At 35.2% G+C, this 18,965-nt stretch overlaps 3 protein-coding genes across 3 annotated transcripts; all 3 read left to right on the forward strand.

The window, feature by feature from the left end:
• The first annotated feature begins 1,212 nt into the window (after positions 1-1,212).
• Positions 1,213-11,082, forward strand: LOC139899877 (U-box domain-containing protein 51-like). The gene is made up of 14 exons (XM_071882705.1): positions 1,213-1,362; positions 1,931-2,521; positions 2,631-2,719; positions 2,932-3,031; positions 3,662-3,800; positions 6,970-7,089; positions 7,181-7,281; positions 7,607-7,728; positions 7,822-8,005; positions 8,333-8,433; positions 8,506-8,716; positions 9,319-9,417; positions 9,501-9,884; positions 10,250-11,082. The coding sequence occupies exons 1-14, from the start codon at positions 1,213-1,215 to the stop codon at positions 10,952-10,954; spliced, it is 3,096 nt and encodes a 1,031-aa protein (XP_071738806.1). The 3' UTR covers positions 10,955-11,082.
• A 2,310-nt stretch (positions 11,083-13,392) lies between these two features.
• On the forward strand, positions 13,393-15,980 carry LOC139895965 (uncharacterized RNA-binding protein C1827.05c-like). The gene is made up of 9 exons (XM_071878521.1): positions 13,393-13,521; positions 13,623-13,724; positions 13,893-14,007; positions 14,112-14,167; positions 14,345-14,392; positions 14,485-14,582; positions 15,089-15,158; positions 15,258-15,368; positions 15,562-15,980. The coding sequence occupies exons 2-9, from the start codon at positions 13,629-13,631 to the stop codon at positions 15,607-15,609; spliced, it is 642 nt and encodes a 213-aa protein (XP_071734622.1). The 5' UTR covers positions 13,393-13,521; positions 13,623-13,628; the 3' UTR covers positions 15,610-15,980.
• A 987-nt stretch (positions 15,981-16,967) lies between these two features.
• Positions 16,968-18,764, forward strand: LOC139895966 (uncharacterized). Its single transcript, XM_071878522.1, has one exon. The coding sequence runs from the start codon at positions 17,040-17,042 to the stop codon at positions 18,435-18,437; it is 1,398 nt and encodes a 465-aa protein (XP_071734623.1). The 5' UTR covers positions 16,968-17,039; the 3' UTR covers positions 18,438-18,764.
• Positions 18,765-18,965: the final 201 nt, after the last annotated feature.

Here is an 18,965-nt window from a genome sequence, read left to right on the forward strand (position 1 = left end):
TTAGGCGACAGTGTCAACCATATATCTTTAGGCGGTATAACCGACCATGTATTACTTAGGCGGCAGAGCCGACCATACAATAAGAACAACAAAAGTGCACTAAGAACTTAAACACAAACTAAGGCTTGATCGGGAAACTTAACAAAAACACTTATATTAAATTACAATTACAATATTACTTACAAGCTTTATCTTCTCTACTTTCGCTAACTCACACTCTTCTTCTCTTCTTCACAACTCACTTCTTATTTCACTCTCACAACTTCGCAACACAAATGAAATCTCCTCCCATATTTATACTACTCCATGGAACATTCTAGAACCTAGATATTTCCATGGATATATAAATATCTAGATATTTCTACAACCTACAAATATCTAGATTTTTCTTTTACATTTCAATTTCTAGATTTTTCTCTCATATTCTAATATCTAGATATTTTCTTATACATATTAATATCTAGATATTTTACCCATATACATTTACTAATTCCATATTATTCTAAATTTGCATTGTATTTTAACACGTTGGAGATTTGAATTTACGAAGATCAATTTTGTTTCATTTTATTGGGTCACATGAGCAAAGCTTTGCTCATATCATTGTGTACGTCTTTTACGAGTTGCTTGTTTTTGTACGTGGTCTTTAATTCACAAAGGAGTTGGTTCCTTTTTGTCTATCTTGGGCCCTTTGACTTAAAGTTTATAAAGGTTTAATGGGTGCCTAGTATTGTATTTGGGTCTTGCCAACTAATTGTTGGTTGGGCTTTTTTAATTTATTTATTCTGTTTTTTGCCAAAAAAAAAAAAAAAAAGAAGATATATTTAAATTCGATTAATTCAACCAAATTTATAATAACAAATATTAATTAACGGGTAAATGACACTGATATTATAATATAGATTTATTTATTTTTCAAACCCGTGAATTCACGGGTAAAAAATATAAATAAGTTTTAACTTTTTTGTTTCCGTATATCAAAAATAAACAACTAAGCCCATACATGGCCCAAATATATAGTCTAACCCTGGAGGCCCACGAATTACCAAAAGTACCCACAGTTTTCCGGCGTTATAACAAAGCTACCACCAAGTACACACCCCAGCTGCAGCAAAGACTCATTCACCAAAACGGCTCACAATTTCTCTCTTCAATCTCTCAAATTGAATTTTTTTTTTTTTTTTTTGTTAATTTCCAATTCTATAAACAACGATGCCTTCAGGAGAAGACGCAATTAGGAAAAAGAAGAACAAATCAATAAGAAAGAAGTTGAGGAGCGAATCAACCAAGGTTTCTAATCGCGTAGCCGCCATTATCGCCCAAAAAAAGCGTCGTCAATCTGGCAAACGCAGAATGTGTCAGGTACTATATTACCTATTATTTTTTAATAAGTAATAATTATCTAACTTAGTACTCAAGTTAAGGTGCATTAAGGAAGGCATACATAATTAAAACTTAATTAGTTAAAAATGAAATTTGTGGATATATTGGAAGGTTTAAGTGTATTTAGTGTACCTTAACTTGAAGTTATTACCTTTGTAACACTTTCACACTCACCTCAACACTTGATAATCTGATACTAATAAGTTAACACACTTGTAAAATGTGAATCTTTTTTTTAATATTCTGAAATTTAATAATTTGACCGAGTTTTACCTTAATTATATACTACGTATGAAAGAAAAGTATGTTACTAAGGTGATTTTCTTGTAATACTAATAATATGATTAATGATATTGATAATATATCTATATATTTATATTTATTTATATTTTTAATAATAACAATATATTATTATTATTGTTAATCCTGTTATTTTCACAGATATGTGATTTATATGAGATTTAGTGATTAGTGATGGGTATATTGGATTTGGATTAGGTATGATTCACCGAGTATTTCCGTCTCATTTTTCGCTGTGATGATGCAGGGGATGTGTTTTAGCCTACCTACTCTTGAAGATCCGTATAATGATAAACTTACAAAAACTGGATTTGAGAAAAAGGACAAGGCAAAGAAGACTAAGAAGGATTGGCCATCTAAGGGTGCTAAAAATTTGACTGAAAACGGTAGTGATGTTTCACAATATAAGAGAGAGGGTAACGATGACCATCATCTAAAAGGGAAAAATCACGATAAGAAACGAGCGAGGGTCGAGGAGAAAATACCTTCTGATAAAAAGACCGACAAGAAGCTTAATGGGAACATTACTACTAAGGATGAAGGTTGCCCATCAAAGTTCTTGATTTCATGTTTAAAAACGGTACAAGATATGATGCGTCAGAATGAAACATCTGAACCGGGAAAACCTTTGTTCTTTGACTCATGGGGGTTTGAATTTTGGATGTGCTATTCGAGTGGCAAACATGTATTGGAGACTAGTGGAGATGCTACTATGGAGCAAATTGCTTGGATTGGATCAAGTGCTGTTGATACAATTACAAAGAAGGAAAAAGAAGGCGTTTCATTTGCCAGCCCCTACCTTTTGTTCCTTGTACCATCACAAGAGAAAGCAACGCAGGTATATTGTAGTTGCATTCAAGACTATCCATTCCATAATTGGTGCCTTTTTTTAAATCCTGCCAGCTGGCATTTTTTAACCTGTGGCTTGTATAACATATGACTGGCAGGTACGTGCCGTTTTCAAGTCTTTGAAGGCGTTTGGAATACATACAGTTAGTCTACATCCCGGTGCCTCCATAGATCATCAAATTCGTGGGTAATTATACATTATTTTTGAAATTTTGGATACCGTGTCCCAGTTCTCATACTGCATTTCACAGTTATAGTTTATATTATAGTTAGTATCCATACATCAAATTATTTAATATACTTATATTGATATTTTTGTTGTTTTTGTATTAGGATACACCTGTTTGCTGATATAACTACATTGCATGTCTAATTAATGAAACTGGATTTCTGCTACAGATTAAAAACATGTGAGCCAGAATTCCTTGTGTCCACGCCAGATAGACTTTTGGAGCTAATTACCATTGGAGCCATTGATATTTCCGGAGTTCGTTCACTGGTATCATCTTCAACCCGACTTTTATAGCATAGAAGCTAACTAGTTATTTTGAAAATAAAGAAAACTAAGAGCATCATCATTCTTTTTCAGTAAACATTTCGTTTCTAATTTTCTATTGTTTTGTTATGCTGTGTTCTATTAGCCCTCCCTTAAACCTCATGCAAACATTAAAATTTGTTAAATTTTTTGGGTTTGGATGCACGAGTGCATGTTTGGCTTGGTCTGGTTGATTTGATATACTTTCTCTCTAAAAAGATATATTTTGTTAATAAATACTTAGTGTCAAATATGATTACAAATATATTTTAAAGGCAAACGAACACACCCAACACGAATTTTCCACGAATATTTACAAAATGTCCACCCTTGGACTTGAACCCACAACCTCTTGGTTGTGGGATTACTCGATACCGCTAAACCAATGGCCCTTTGGCGATTACAAATATTTAGATATTTCGTTACCTATGAGAATTCTTTGTAAAAAGTAATGATTTGGGAGACTTAATGCATTTCAATAAACATGTGACTTATAAACCTTTCGACTTGTTTCCTTTGTAGCTGTATTGTACCCATTTGATCTTTTAGATTAAAGATAACCAAAATGACAATAATAGATGCGCAATTATACAGATTATCGATGGGCTTGAATCTTCATCTGGAGAGGTGTACCTTGACAGCATCAAATCCATTCAACGACACATTACTGCTGACCCACATACTGTAGTTTTCTGCAGTGGGTTGACCAATGAACAATTGCCAGCTGTATCAAGTCTCCTGCCAAGCCCGATGTGCAGATTGTCACGAGATGGGCTTACTGCTAAAAAGAATTCAACAGAGGAAAAATTACAAAAGGTCCGTGACTCTGCATATTGTTGATTAATGTTTTCAATATATATTTAACTTTATATCTTTTATTATTGTATGAGTTGAACTTTGAATATTACTATTACTATTGTATGTATTTAAGATCCAAAAGGTGTATGTTGTATGCATTTTGTCTAATTTTTATCAGCATAAAGACCTTTTTTGTAAGTTATACGCATACAATAGACGTTTTTAGAACTTCAATACATACGATAGAACTTTTCAAAGTTCGCTACATGCAATAGTCAAAAGAATATAGTTCATTGCATTCCCCCAGAAACAGTATATAGGTACTGGTAGATGGAACCAATTTATATGAAAGACCTATACCTAACTTATATTTTCCACCTATTAACATGATTATAGTACATAACTAGTTGGGCGACCTGGCTTTGCGCCGGTTCTTCACCTTTGATTAACATTAATTACATAGATAATTATTGAGAAAGTAATTATTTATCATTTTTTTTATTTGTCGTTTTGTCGAGGAAGAACCAAAAATAGTTATGTGATTGATTTGTAATAAGCGTGAAAGTAATTATTCTTCATTTTTTTGTTTTACTTTTCGTTTTGTCGAGAGAAAAGACCCAAATGCTCAATCAATAAAGTGAGACGTACATCAACGATTGGTACAAACTATTTAATAAAATAAGGAAAACTATTTATAATATATGTGTGTGTGTGTGTGTGTGTGAGAGAGAGAGAGAGAGAGAGAGAGAGAGAGAGAGAGAGAGAGAATAAATAGTTATTAGATAGTAAAAATTATGTGGTCCATCTATAATGAATAATGAATGAGAAGTTTAATGGTTAAATTATAAAATGTGAAAACTTTGTTGTAAGTTTATAAAAGCTATAAAAATAAGTTAATTATTATAAAGTGTGTGGTTGAATTGTAAAAAAATAAAGTTTGGTGTGAGTTTGTGAAATTTATAAATATAATGAATGAGAAGTTTAATGGTTAAATTATAAAATTTGAAAACTTTGTGGTAAGTTTATAAAAGTTATAAAGTTAATTATTATAAAGTGTGTGGTTGAATTGTAAAAAATAAAGTGTAGTGTGGTTTGTGAAACTTATAAATGTCACTATTTATTTGGCCTATGCCATTTAGATATGGGAGTTGATCCGTACACCATCTTGTTTTTGCCATACACCACCAAAATAATTATTTAGACAGTTTTACCCTTCCTTTGAGAAGTTAGGGGAGTCGGTGGTGAACAAAAGGAAGGGTAAAAATGTCCAGAAAATTTATTTAGTGGTGTATGGCAAAATAGAGGTGGTGTACGGATCACCTCCCTTTAGATATATAGATTAATTGCACAAGGGTAGAATTGAACTTAGGATCTTTAGGTTTTTGGGGTAGTTAAAGGCGAGCGCCTAGCCGTACTACTAGAAATTGTAGCATACTCCTAGAAATTTAATTTAAAGCAGCATACTACTAGAAATTGCAGCATCTTCAAGTTGAACATACATAATTGACGAGGATTTAATGAATGATGATGTTGTAGTGATATTAGAGTGTTTTCTTAAACTTTCTGATATTTACTTTGTTACGAGTTTTTAGTTCTTCTAAAGCTTATATATTTTAGGTTTATTCCTTATATAAGATGACTATATAAAAAGAATTATGTCTTTACTCTATATTTTTATGCTATGTAGATTTTGTGATATACATTAGTACCATTATTTACTGTCTAGTTTTCGCCTTTTTTTGGCCCAGAGCTCAGATGTTATGGCAGTGGGTCAACGAGTATATTTTGAAATGGTTTGGGTCATCGAGTATATCTTTACAGTGGGTCAACTAGTTATTAAAAAGCTCTAGTATGATTATCGAAGTTCATCTTAGTATTCATCTAATTTTCAAATAAAATAGTTTAATCGGTACTTTTGACCTATTTTGCTGGTTTCTTTTAAAGCTACTTTCGTATTTGACACATAGTGCTAAAACATAATGTAACTCCAATCGTCCCCGCGATGGTAGCCTAGTGGTTGGGGGAAATGCAGCATAAAGCGGTGGTCATGGGTTCAATCCCAGCCCCATGTCCATTTAAGCATGGGTTATGCGATTTTCCTCTCACATGTTGACCGTGGGACCGGTCGGTGTGGGGCCGCCAAAGGGTCGGTTTTACCCTTTTTTTTTAAGGTAACTCCAATCAACCAATTCACAAACTGTAATTACCTCTTCTAGTATATGTATTAAATTCAGATTTGTATCATGTACTTTTTGCTACATTTTATTTTAGTTTTTATTGTAAATACTAATACTAATTAAAAACTTTCAACATGTTGCAGCAATAAGGAAGATGTTGAAGAGGCTGTTATCACTGAAGTTGAGATTGTTACACATAAAATGTTATATGATATTGCGATAGATTAGTACCGAAGGATGGCGCTATACACTTTCTATGGTAGATTGAATGTCAATTTTATCAAAGAGATTATGCAACAATTTCAGGGCCCTTGGAGGTCCTTCATCAATGTGGACCTTAAAGCCGTAAAACACCTGTAACTCGTTACGTTTCTTTATCATCACTTCATTAATCAGTGTTCTCGAAAAATGTACTCAATTTTGTATCACTGCATTCGGATTTCGCTTATGAGTACGCTTTATTTTATTTTGATTTCATTCGTGTTGTGGTAACGATAGTCTGAAACAATAAACCTAACTGTTATGCATTCCATATTTTAGTTAATATAAAGATCTTGAGATTTTTTAGGGTGTGATTCACTCACCTTGACCAAAAATGATGGAGAAAAATAAAACATGGTTTTAAACCCCTTGTTTTATGCAATATCAAAACACCATCCACCAATTTTATCAAATCCATTGCCAAAGCTAACCAAAAACAAAAACCATCAGGATTTAACCAGAAATAAAAAATAAGGCATGAATATCATTATAGATGATAAAGAAAGGCAGATAAATGGCAATGGTTGTGTGTGAGATTCATATAAAAGAACAAGAAAAAGAGAAGAATAATTACAATAACATAGAGAATGTGGCTTTCTAAAAGTTCTAGCAACTTTTATGGGCCCATTGGGGGTGGGGACGGACGTGTAGGAAACTCCATTGTAGCGGTAGCTATCGACAAGGATAAATATAGCCAACATGCTCTCAAATGGGCCATTGAACATCTTCTAACCCGTGGCCAGACCGTTGTTCTCATCCATGTGAATTCTAAAACTTCGGTCACAGGTGTGATATTTGCCTTATCCATAAATGCAGTCTTTGTGTGATGTAAAACTGCAGAAAGTTTTCATTTGTTTTGAAAAAAAAAAAATGACAGAAATTTTGGATGCAGGGGCTGATGATGAGACTAAGCTACAAAATGAGAAGCAAATTAAAGACTTGTTCGTCACTTTTCGTTGCTTTTGTACACGTAAACATGTATGCTCCTTCCTGCCTGTTATGATAAAAAAATGTTGCTTTATTTCATAGAAAAAAAAAAAAACATCTTTTTGGGTTGTTTTCCCTAGAGGTGTTAATTTCAACCCATTTATCTGTATGGGTCGAGCCACATTAGTATATTGCTCCTAAATTATTATAAATTATTCCTGCATTCATAATTAGCCCAAATGATCCATCAAAATATATAAAAATATTCTCGAGTCAATACAACTTGGCCCGATCCGTTTCAACTGGTACCTATTTTAACCCATTTCCCATTTTTCCATCAATAATGTTTATTCACTTGGTCTTTTTATATCTGCAGGTACAGTGCATTGACGTTACACTTGAAGATAACAACGTAGCCAAAGCGTTAGCAGAATACGCTTCACAAACTGCAATAGAGTACTTGGTACTAGGTGCATCCTCACGGCATGGTTTCATCAGGTGATTATACATTTTACTAAAAGTATCGTTCAGTTCTCTAATATTATATTCGACAATAGATGTGACTAATTGATTTTTGGTGGTTGGTGAAAGATTTAAGACGTACGATGTTCCTACCAATGTAATGAAAGCAGCCCCAGATTTTTGCACTATTTATGTCATCTCAAAAGGGAAGATTTCTACTGCAAAGAGATCTATAAAGCCCGCCCCGTTTGTTTCTCCGCTGCATGAACGGATTCAAGAGCAATATAATTCCACCGCAGTTATCAACAACTTCGTACCAATCACACCCCCTACGAGCACTTTTCAAGCTAAAGGTCTCTTATTTATTTTGTACTCAACCACAACTGTTTCCTGTACTGTCATCATATAGGTGACAAAATGGGCATGTCGGGTCGGATTGACCCAAGACACTTCTGGTATATGATATTTATATGTAATATACGATTACACATATTATGTTACTTCATTATTGGCAGTGTAAATATTTTCATAACTTGAGTATAAGAGTTATATGCATTAGAATACGCTTATGGTGATTTTCAACCCGTTTGATTAGTTCCTTTTGTGCTTTGTTTTTACGCATTTGATCTGTCTGATTTAGTTGCTAATTTGGCTTGCTGATGACGCAGAGAACGTGTTGGCATTACCACAAAAGATACCAGAGAAGCCTCGTCCAGCGCTTGAAGAACTTGAATCGCTCAAGTAAGTTTATAAGTTTAACGAAAGTACACTATGTAACTGATGAAGTTTTACCTAACCGATATTTGATCCCAGATCGCCGTTTACTAGACCGGGAAGAGCAGATAATGCTAAGTTGATGCTGCTTGGGGACCTCCCAAAATCAGACCTGAGCACTGATTCTTTGTATAATGACTTGGACCTGAGCCCAACAACACGGATGCCAACAACCTTAGACCATAGTCTCCGACCGAATTACGTAGGAGCCAAAGGATCTGAAGAATTATTATCTTCATCACCAAATGAGGTAAACAATCCCACCTGACTATTATAAGATATTAAAATGGCTAAGAAAAAATTATGCATTTTGATACACTTAGTAGACTGTAACACATTATAAAAAGAGGTGTCAAAAACGGGCAATATTATGTATGATGTCAGGTTGTCTAGACTCGAATGCTTGTTCAGTTTATGAACTATTTGCATGTTAAATATAATTACAGAATATGAACTATTTGCATGTTAAATATAATTACAGAAACTATCTTATTACGATATTAATCCGTATTCTTGCATAAGGTGGTAATAGGTTGTATGTATTATAAGTACACTTTTGCAGACTTTCGACCCATTTGATACAGTTTGTGTACTAATTTTTTTGGCTATGTTAGAGCTAACAAATAGCCTCTTATGATCAATTCATACAAGGCAATGATATATCCACCATAACTGTGCATTAACAGGTTGTACAGTACATCATGTTAAATTGTTAATGCATTTTCATGGTGGATATATCAATAAAGATGGTACCACCAATTCATAAATGGTCTGAATATTTACCCTTAATTACATGTCATTAAAAAAAAAAAATTCATGTGTAATTTGAGTACGGGTACTTGTCTCAAACAGGATGATTCTGATGAGATGAAAAGGCTCAAAATGGATCTTATGAAGACAATGGATTTATATAGTTCAGCCTGTAAAGAAGCACTTACTGCAAAACACAAGGTTTTTTTATAATAGCATCCTTTTTTCTCGGTTAACAAATGATCCTTTGAACAAAAATGACTAATTTGACCATATGAAAATAGGCTGGAGAACTCGAACGATGGCGTGTTGAAGAACAACAAAGACTTGAACAAGAGATGAGAGATATTGCAGAGAAAGAAAAAAGCAAGAGTCAAGTAGTAGCAGTGAAAGCAGAAGCGTCTAGACGTATCGCAGAGATAGAATCACATAAAAGAATAAATGCTGAAATTAAAGCACGTCAAACAGAGAATGATACTGATCAATTTAAGTACAATAGATACACAATTGACGAGATCGAAGAAGCTACAGAGTATTTTTCACATTCTAAAAAGATCGGAGAAGGAGGTTATGGTCCTGTTTTTAAAGGTAGGCTTAGTAATACAACCGTTGCGATTAAGGTCTTACGCCCGGACGCTGCACAAGGATGGTCACAGTTTCAACAAGAGGTATATAATGAAACCAAACTGTTTTTTTTGGACAATATATTACGGATGGTCCATGTGCTTTGTATCGAATTTTATTCATGGTCCCTGTACTTTTTTTCCCGTCACGGATGGTCCCTGTAATTTGCACTTAAATCACCGATGGTCCTTGTGGTGCAAACAACAGAGACCATCCTTGACGAGAATTTGCAATCTACATGGACTTCCCCAGATTCAAATACAAATCACAGGACCATCCTTGATGGGGAAAAAAACTAAGGGATCATGAGTGTAATCTGATGCAAACCACAAGGACCATCCATGATATTATGTCTAAAATTCGTTAACAAGCTAACATTGTTGATTATTTTCTTCATAAATTATAACAGGTCGAAGTATTAAGCTGCATACGGCATCCAAATATGGTAGTACTCCTTGGAGCGTGCCCAGAATACGGTTGTTTGGTCTACGAATACATGGCTAATGGAAGCTTAGAAGAACGTTTACTAAGAAAAGGGAACACAAAACCGTTATCATGGCAAATTCGATTCAAGATCGCGTCAGAGATCGCAACAGGCATTTTGTTTCTCCATCAAACCAAGCCCGAACCGATAGTTCATCGTGACTTAAAGCCCGGGAACATTCTTTTAGACCAAGACTTCGTAGGAAAGATAAGTGATGTAGGGTTAGCCCGGTTACTTCCTCCTTCGGTTGCTGATGACATCACTCAGTACCATATGACATCAGCAGCTGGGACATTTTGTTATATTGATCCGGAGTATCAACAAACCGGGATGCTTGGGGTTAAATCGGATGTTTATTCGTTAGGGATCATGTTACTGCAGATGATTACAGCTAAACCTGCAATGGGTTTGAGTCATCATGTTGAAAACGCAATTGATAAGGGGACGTTTGGTAAGATGTTGGACCCGTCTGTACCAGATTGGCCTCAAGATGAAGCCCTAAGGTTTGCGAAACTAGCATTGCAATGTGCTGAGTTAAGACGTAAAGATAGACCGGATCTAGGAAAAGTGGTTTTGCCTGAGCTTACTAGATTGAGAGATCTTGGTGCAGAGACCATGCCCCCATTGTAAACCTATACTGTTACTAAATGTAACAAAAAAGTAGGTACTAGCGACTTCTTCGTATTCTTGATGCGCAGATAAAGTTCAAAACAACGCCAAAGACTCACTGATGAGAAAAGGGCAGACTGTAAATAGTTCCCGAAATTTGTTATTTTTAGAATGACCTGATAATCAACGGTTATCAGGGTCTCATATGGTTGCCGAATCCGCCATCCTTGCACTGCCCGAAACCATCCTCCATTTTGAACATAATTTGTATATATAATATATTGATGATGATATAGAGTTCTTTAAGCTAAAAAATGGAAGTTTTTTAGTGCAAGAAGCAGATTATATAATTATTCATGATCAGGGCCGGTCCCGAGAATTTGAGTGACCGGGACGGTGCGAAGCAAAAGGGCCCCAAGACCCGTACAAGGAAAATATTTTTTTTTGGGCCCAAGGATAATACAAGCAAAAAGGCCCAAAATTACATGGACTAGTATAAGGAATTTTTTTTTTGGGCCCCTTAAAAAATTGGGCCCTGGACATATGTCCACCTTGTACCCCCATTGGGCCGCCCCTGTTCATGATCCACTGATACTGATACTATAGATAGAAGCAGGTAAATGGGTCAAATCTCACCACCCCAGTTTTCATATAATAGCTGAGCAATTTGGACTTCCTTACCAGCATATATTACTCCATTGTTGTCAACGTTTAATTTGAGTATAATACCATGTCATTTCTTAAAAAAGATATCATGCGGGATAGTCCTTGTGACTTCTCAACCTAAAAAGTTGTATTATTAAACTGACAGAATTAATAAATCGATAATATGATTCATGGTGACAGAATTGATAGTTATATAAACGTTCTTCCTCCATATGTACCTTTGTGAGTTCGATGTATATTAGTATTTATAGGTACAATTACAATGCTTGTACAGTTGTACAGAAAGTTGATATAAGTTCTAAATATAAACAAGTCTTCTATCATATACGAAGATCTTGTCTTGATCACGTCATGATCTTGCATGTCTTCTCTAATACTCTAATACCCCCACCCCCCACAAGCGAGGAGGTGGCGAGCCAACACGAGTTTGGTTCAAAACGATTCTAAACACAGAGTAGGGATAGTACATCTTTCAAGTTGTCCTAATTCAACGCGTGGTGTGCTATCCGAGCACGTCAGACGGTGCTTCTTCGAGGGTTATCCTAACGACACACGTGGTGACCAACCTGGCCGTCATAGGGGCGTCATGGTCGTGACGCTGGCATCAGAAGAAGAAGAAGGTGGTGGTGGTGTTGGAGGGTTGTCGGCGGTTGTGGAGACGGCGGCACGGAGATGGCCTGACTCGGTCTCTTTGTAGAGATGGCGACACGATGACGGTGTGACTCGATCACTAGATAAACACCGCTCACCTGAGCATCTGATACCATATTAGAAAATAATCAAGATCTTCAAATATTTGTATTATTTGATGCTCCATATGTTTTAAATAATGTATTTTTCGAATCCTATATTCATTCGCTATTCGCAAAAACGCAACTTGCGAGGACCACCTTGCGCGAGTTGCACGATTTTGCAAATCGGAAAATTGCATGATAGTCTTGCGATTTACGATTTGCTATTAACTAGAAATCTTGGCATGAACGAAACATTATCGGTCATGACATAGAAAAACAAGGTTTCAATCAGAATTTTCTTGGTCGTAGCCGGGAAATCATGTTCGCAAGTCATTCACAAATTTACACTTGTCTCTGCGCTTGAAGCTGAAATTTTAGCATTGACTTTGGAACACAGGCCAAACTACGCTCCTAGGCTCCTTTCTTCGGGTTATTTATCTCTAGCAAATTGCGTGGGCATTTTTGTAAAGTTTTTTCTGAGTGAATTATTATTATACGTTTTGAAAAATCATGTTTCGATTAATATCACTTTAAAAATATTTTATTTTACGCTTGAAAGTACTCTATGGAATTGATTTGGATTAAATTTATGTTGCATAGTTTATTTAAAAAGACAATGATAAATCCACAATTTTTTTAATTCAATGCAAATATGAATCAACATATTACTCTATATATCAATCAACAAAATAGGTTATACTATAGAGTTTGGTTATTTTGGTCGTTCCACACTTCTATATTAATTTGTTGGTTATATAATTTTTTGCGGGCTTAAAAATTGGTTTTTATGTTGGTTGTACAATTTATAAATTTATATTTTTGGTGTATGCATGAAACAACATGGAGTGATAACATTTTCCACATCATTTTTTATAAATTTATCAGTATTTTGAATTAATAACTTGTGTAGTACCACTTCTTGATGTAAGTTTTTGTAGTAAAGTCGATAAAACGTTTTGATGATTGTGTAGGGTTTAAGCTGTACGACATCCCATAGTTTAGGGTTTATATCAGACTATTTATTTATTTATTACTTACCTAAAACCCAAAATTATTTCTGGGAAAATAAAATACGGAGTAATAGGTTTCAGCCTCCACAGCAGCTCTTATCATACTCCGCACCTAACGCCGCCGCGAACCCCCGTCGACGGCCACTTTCAGTTTTCTACGACATTAACGCACGCAAAGGTATGCTCGTATATACTATTCTTGTTCCCGCCGAACTTTTCAATATATTACATATACATATATTCGAGTATAAATAAATAATTTATCGTGATAATTTGAAGACTAAGATGGGGATAAAGGCGAAAAAGTCGATGATGAAGAAAATAAAACAAGGTTCTACTGAATTGACGGCTGTTCGTAAAGAAGACGCTGCTGATTTTTTGGTAATTTTCGTTTATTTATTTCATACTAGTTGTCACTATTGTTTGTACTCATTCATGTTTTTATTGTATATAATAAGTACGTTCAATATCAACGGTGTTTGGTTAAATAGGGTTTATTTGATTAGTGATATATAGTTTTTGATTAATTTACGTATTTGTTTGAAATAGCCATTAGAAGGCGGTCCAGCTCGAAAACTGCCTATTACTGAAAACGCAGATAATAAATCAAATGTGTTGTATATTGGAAGAATTCCTCATGGATTTTATGAGAATGAAATGGAAGGTAATTTGTTTGTTAATTCGTTAATTATGTTGAAATTTGTTAATGTGCACGAGGTTTTTATAAATCGTCAAGTACTTAACCTATTGTATCTTGCATATTTGCAGCATTTTTTAAGCAGTTTGGAGAAATTAAGAGGATTAGGATTGCAAGGAACAGGAAGGTTTGATTGATAATCTTTACAATGTTTTTTAGTACTACATTAAAAAATACTACATGTTATTATTTTTTCTGAAGCACGTAAGTTTTAGGTTATTGAAGTTATTAGTATTAGATAGTTTGCTGTTTGATGCTGTGTGATTTTTATTTAGCAAATATTTACCTGCTTAATTGATTACAGACTGGAAAATCGAAGCATTTTGGGTTCATTCAGTTTGCGTCTCCAGAGGTTCGATACAGTGTTTGTTTACCCCTGAATTAAGATGTTGATTCAGTCTTGGAAGTTATGAGCTTTATAATGATAAAAATAAATATGTACAGGTGGCAAAGATTGTTGCTGAAACTATGCACAACTACCTTTTGTTTGAGCATTTGTTGCAAGTACAGATCATCCCTCCAGAGCGTGTTCATCCCAAGCTGTAAGCTTTTTAATCATACTCAAGATTATAATCTACTTGAAGTTTTTGTGGCAATGCATGTAACTAGCACGTGATTATCTTATAAGTGAATATGACCTTAAAGAACGTTCATATGCCATTGCTGCCTTGAACTTTATTTTGGACTTGTTACTTTGTTGTTATTAGTTATTAGGATCTACAAATACCATATATGAGCTGTGGATTATATAATTTAGATTGTAATTTGTAAATGCCTCTAATCTGACTACTTTTAGTTGCATTAGATTGTTATTTACCTATTTTATAAGAGGACAACAAGTTATTGTCATTCTTATGAAGCACTTGATTTGCGTATGATTATATTTCGGGAGTTGATATACTTTAACCATTTTGAAACTGGAAAATCGATGGGCAATGTATATTATTGGCACTTTCTTTTTTCTTTTTCATTTGTGTGTCTGCTGTAACCAGTCTGGTATATTATTCATGTTTTTGTAGTATTTAGGAACTACTTGTTTTTATTGTAGGTGGAAAGGTGTTAACCGGTACTATAAACCCTTAGACTGGGTTCGCCTTGAGCGTAAACGCCATAACAAGGTATAACATTGATATACTTTGTTCAATTAATCTCTTCCTTATTGAACTTTGTGATTAATCTGTCAAGACTTGGTTATTTATTGTATGATCGGTATACAGGAAAGGGCATTTGAAGAACACAAGAAGTTGGTAGATGGAATCTTGAAAAGAGACCAAAAAAGGCGAAAGAAGATTGAGGCTGCTGGTATCGACTATGAGTGCCCCGAAATTGTAAGAACCTATTTAGATTTGACAATTGTGTGTTTATCAAATATGGTGTTGTTAGATGTGGCAGAATGGCTGTGTTGGGTAAAGGGGTCAAATTGGGTTTGGGTCAAAATTATCACACACAGCGTACATTTGTTAGAACAAACGGAGTTGGGAGAATGAGGCTACTACTAACATTGATGGACATGATGAACAGGTGGGGAGTGAAGTGTCTGCCCCTAAGAAGATCAAGTTTGAAGACTAAGGGTACTTAGGGGTGAGGAAAGAAGCAAATCTTGATGGACAATACATCGCATTGACGAGACGCAACATGTTCGCACAAGTTGTTTTACTTGGATCAACGTTGCCTCAAATCTTTAATATTATGGCTTTATATATTATATGGGATGTAGGATGTAGTAACTAGTAGGATATGAATGAAATTTTGGTTATTTGTTGCAAAATATTTGTGTTGCAAATACTGTGATGATACTCTAAAAACGTTAATGCTTATGTCTACTTATTTGATTAACTAATTGCTTATTGTATAACTTGATTTAAGTGCTTTTTGTATAATTTGATAGAAGATTTTGGACATTTGTATTTTTATAGAAGGCAATGGTAAATAAATTATAACTTTGGTATTCTTTTAACCAAATAAATCAGATAAGTGTTTTAGATTTCTCGTTTTGTAATTATAATAAGTGTGTAATTATAATAAGTGCTAACGTTGGTGGCCACCGGAGGTTTCTTTGTTCGGTGGTTGTGGTGTGGTGACTATCTCTGTTGCGGTGGCTTTTGATTGTCATCTACCAAGTTGGTGGTGGCCATCGGAGGCAGCAGCTTGTTTGTAATTGTCTTGTAGCTGTGGTGGTCTACTACTCAGTTGGTGGCAGCCATTTTTGGTGTCCGGATGATGGTGGATGGGCGGTGGGAGATGATCTCTAATGGTAGCTGGAGATGGCGGCGGGTGAAGGAGGATGACCTGGAGGTTGATAGTGGCCGTGGCTTCCGGGGTGGTTTTGGGTTTTTCTATCGGTCGTGGTTTCGTTTTACGAGTCTCATCTTTTCCGGGGAAGCCTTCGTTTTGGACTAGGCGATGATTTTCATGTTGGAGATCTGGTCCAAGCTATGTTGGAGATCTGGTCCAAGCTCCGGAGGAGGATTGGAGTTTTTGCGGGTTTGGCTTCTTTTTTGAAGACGGCCTGAGATTCTTTGTAGTTTGCTTGTGTTCTGTTTTGTTGTTGTCGCTGAGGCAGTCGTCGTTCTCTCGATCGCAGTTGCTATGTATTGTATCTGTTTAATTTTAGGCTTATTAGTACATTCGTTACATTGGTTATATGTGTTTAGCTTGTTAGACTTTTATGTACTTTCAGGTCATTTTTATTCCGCCATGTTCGATGGATGTTTGATTTAGGTTAGTGGTTATCGTGGCTCTCTGATTGAATTTTCATTTGTATTGACTATACTTGTTCATCTTCAGATCCGTAACATGTTATCGTTTTTTGAGGGGACAAAAAAAAAAAATTGACAAGTGCTTTTGTGTCCAAAACATAAAGTGCCAAGTGCTTATTCATAACACCAAACTTTTGTTTGCAGAAACATCCACAGCTCTTATTAGAAGAAAAAATAGGAATTATTTCAAATCCCTAGCTTATCGTCCAATTCAAATTTCCAGCGCTCAAAACCCTAACAATGGCGCTCAACCTATCATCATTACAAACCCTAACCCCTGCTCAATACATCAAATTCACAATCCCTACCCCAATTAAACACCACTCTTACATCGAGAGACCACTCCTCCATATCGCCGTCCTCGATTCTCCGATTGCCACCGCCAACGATACCTCCCCGTTAATCGCCGCCATGATCGTACCACAACATCGCGAAAACGACTGGACCTTCTGCACTAAATCCGGCCATCTTCAGCTCTTATTCAACTTATCCAACATCTCACGCCTCATTTTAATCGGTAACAATCTCTCACTTGATGATCTAGAACCTTCTATTTACATTCGCCCTCCCAATATTGATCCCTTAGATAAGGAGAAACTAGAAAATAACTTGAAACAGTTAGTTATTGCTTTGCATCCCAAATCGTGCTTCAAAAATGGTGTGCCAAAACCCTTATTCGTGACGTATGAAGATGACGTGGTGTATCGTGTGATTATTGATAGATTCGTTGGGCCTTTTGTTGGTGAGTTTGTAGTTGAAGATGTTGAAGTAGAAAGTAAATGCGATGGAAATAAAGAATCGAGAAGGAGAATAAGGTTTAAAACAACACCTAATTTGATACAATCGCAAGTCCGAATTGTTCCTAGTTTAGTTGCAGGTGAATATGATGGTAGATTAGATTTAGGACGTTTGAGAAGGATGAAGGGAGTCGAGTTTCTGGCTGATACCAGTGTTTTGGTTCATCCTTATTTGACTCCTATGGTATCGGGTTTATCCATAATTGCTCCCTATCTTAACGAGCGAATTAAAGTAGGGGGTACTCCTCGAGCGTTATGTTTAGGAGTTGGTGGTGGTTCTTTGCTAAGTTTCTTGAACGTTCGACTAGGATTTGAAGTTGTTGGAGTTGAGGCTGATGAGATTGTTTTGACTGTAGCAAGGCAGTATTTTGGGTTAAATGAGGGGAAATCTGTTCGAATAGTTGTTGGAGACGCAATGGAATTGACTGAAAAAATAGCTGAGGATTTGACCGATTCAAGTTTTGGTATTGATGTTTCGAAAGATAGATTTGATGTCGTTATGGTTGATTTGGATTCAAGTGATGCTCAAAGCGGCATTAGTGCTCCACCACCTGAGTTTGTTAAAAAATCTGTTTTTCAAATGATGAAATCTCTTGTTCATGATCATGGGGTCGTTGTTATAAATGTGATTCCTCCTAGTAAAGTGTTCTATAATACGTTGGTACACGAACTTCGAGATGTTTTTCACAAGGTCTATGAGATAAATGTTGAGAATGATGGAAATTTTGTTGTCATGGCCACCTTATCACCAATTGCAAAAGATGACCATGATAATGATTTCTCAACGAAGTTGAGAGCAGCGATTTCGGGAAATTATACCGACTCCATAGTGGAATTATGAGTAGTTTTTGTATACTCATCCTTTAAAAGGTGTTGTACATGGTTTGGGTATATCTCAAAAAAAGCTCTTCTAAGTTCTAACGCAGCTCCAAAGCAGTTAAATTTTTTTTTTTTCCAACTAACTGTTTATTATAGTAGCAATATATAAGAATAATTTATTTCACTCTGCAATAGAAGTATAGTGCTTGCAGACTTAATTGATGGAAGTTAGCAGTTAGCATACTAACAAGAAGCACTGGCAGATTTGTGGTGTCTTTCTGCATATACAGTTTGGCTGGCTCAGTGTGGTCTTGAATCTTTTATAGAAATTGGGATATTGAATCTATTAACTTGAAGATGATTAAAGTTTTGGTATTTAAAATTAGATGTATAATTGGTATTGCAAATGTAAATCATTTGATATGTAGTCTAAAGTTGTAGAAAAGTATAATGCTTATGTCTACCTGAAGATCTTATAAATACAAAAATTTGATATTTTTTTTCTTTTCTTTTTGGAGTAAGCTGATAAGCTCCATCCAAGTTTCATGAA

The sequence above is a fragment of the Rutidosis leptorrhynchoides genome, chromosome 3 (assembly GCF_046630445.1).
Source record: "Rutidosis leptorrhynchoides isolate AG116_Rl617_1_P2 chromosome 3, CSIRO_AGI_Rlap_v1, whole genome shotgun sequence".
Taxonomy (NCBI): Eukaryota; Viridiplantae; Streptophyta; class Magnoliopsida; order Asterales; family Asteraceae; genus Rutidosis; species Rutidosis leptorrhynchoides.

Excerpts from the sequence above, each read along its gene's own strand:
- LOC139899877 (XM_071882705.1), top strand. The coding sequence starts at position 1,213 with ATGCCTTCAGGAGAAGACGCAATTAGGAAAAAGAAGAACAAATCAATA. Across the intron at positions 2,720-2,931 it reads ATAGATCATCAAATTCGTGG|ATTAAAAACATGTGAGCCAG; the intron begins GTAATTATACAT and ends TTTCTGCTACAG. Across the intron at positions 7,729-7,821 it reads TCACGGCATGGTTTCATCAG|ATTTAAGACGTACGATGTTC; the intron begins GTGATTATACAT and ends GGTTGGTGAAAG.
- LOC139895965 (XM_071878521.1), top strand. The coding sequence starts at position 13,629 with ATGGGGATAAAGGCGAAAAAGTCGATGATGAAGAAAATAAAACAAGGT. Across the intron at positions 13,725-13,892 it reads AAGACGCTGCTGATTTTTTG|CCATTAGAAGGCGGTCCAGC; the intron begins GTAATTTTCGTT and ends TGTTTGAAATAG. Across the intron at positions 14,008-14,111 it reads TTATGAGAATGAAATGGAAG|CATTTTTTAAGCAGTTTGGA; the intron begins GTAATTTGTTTG and ends GCATATTTGCAG.
- LOC139895966 (XM_071878522.1), top strand. The coding sequence starts at position 17,040 with ATGGCGCTCAACCTATCATCATTACAAACCCTAACCCCTGCTCAATAC.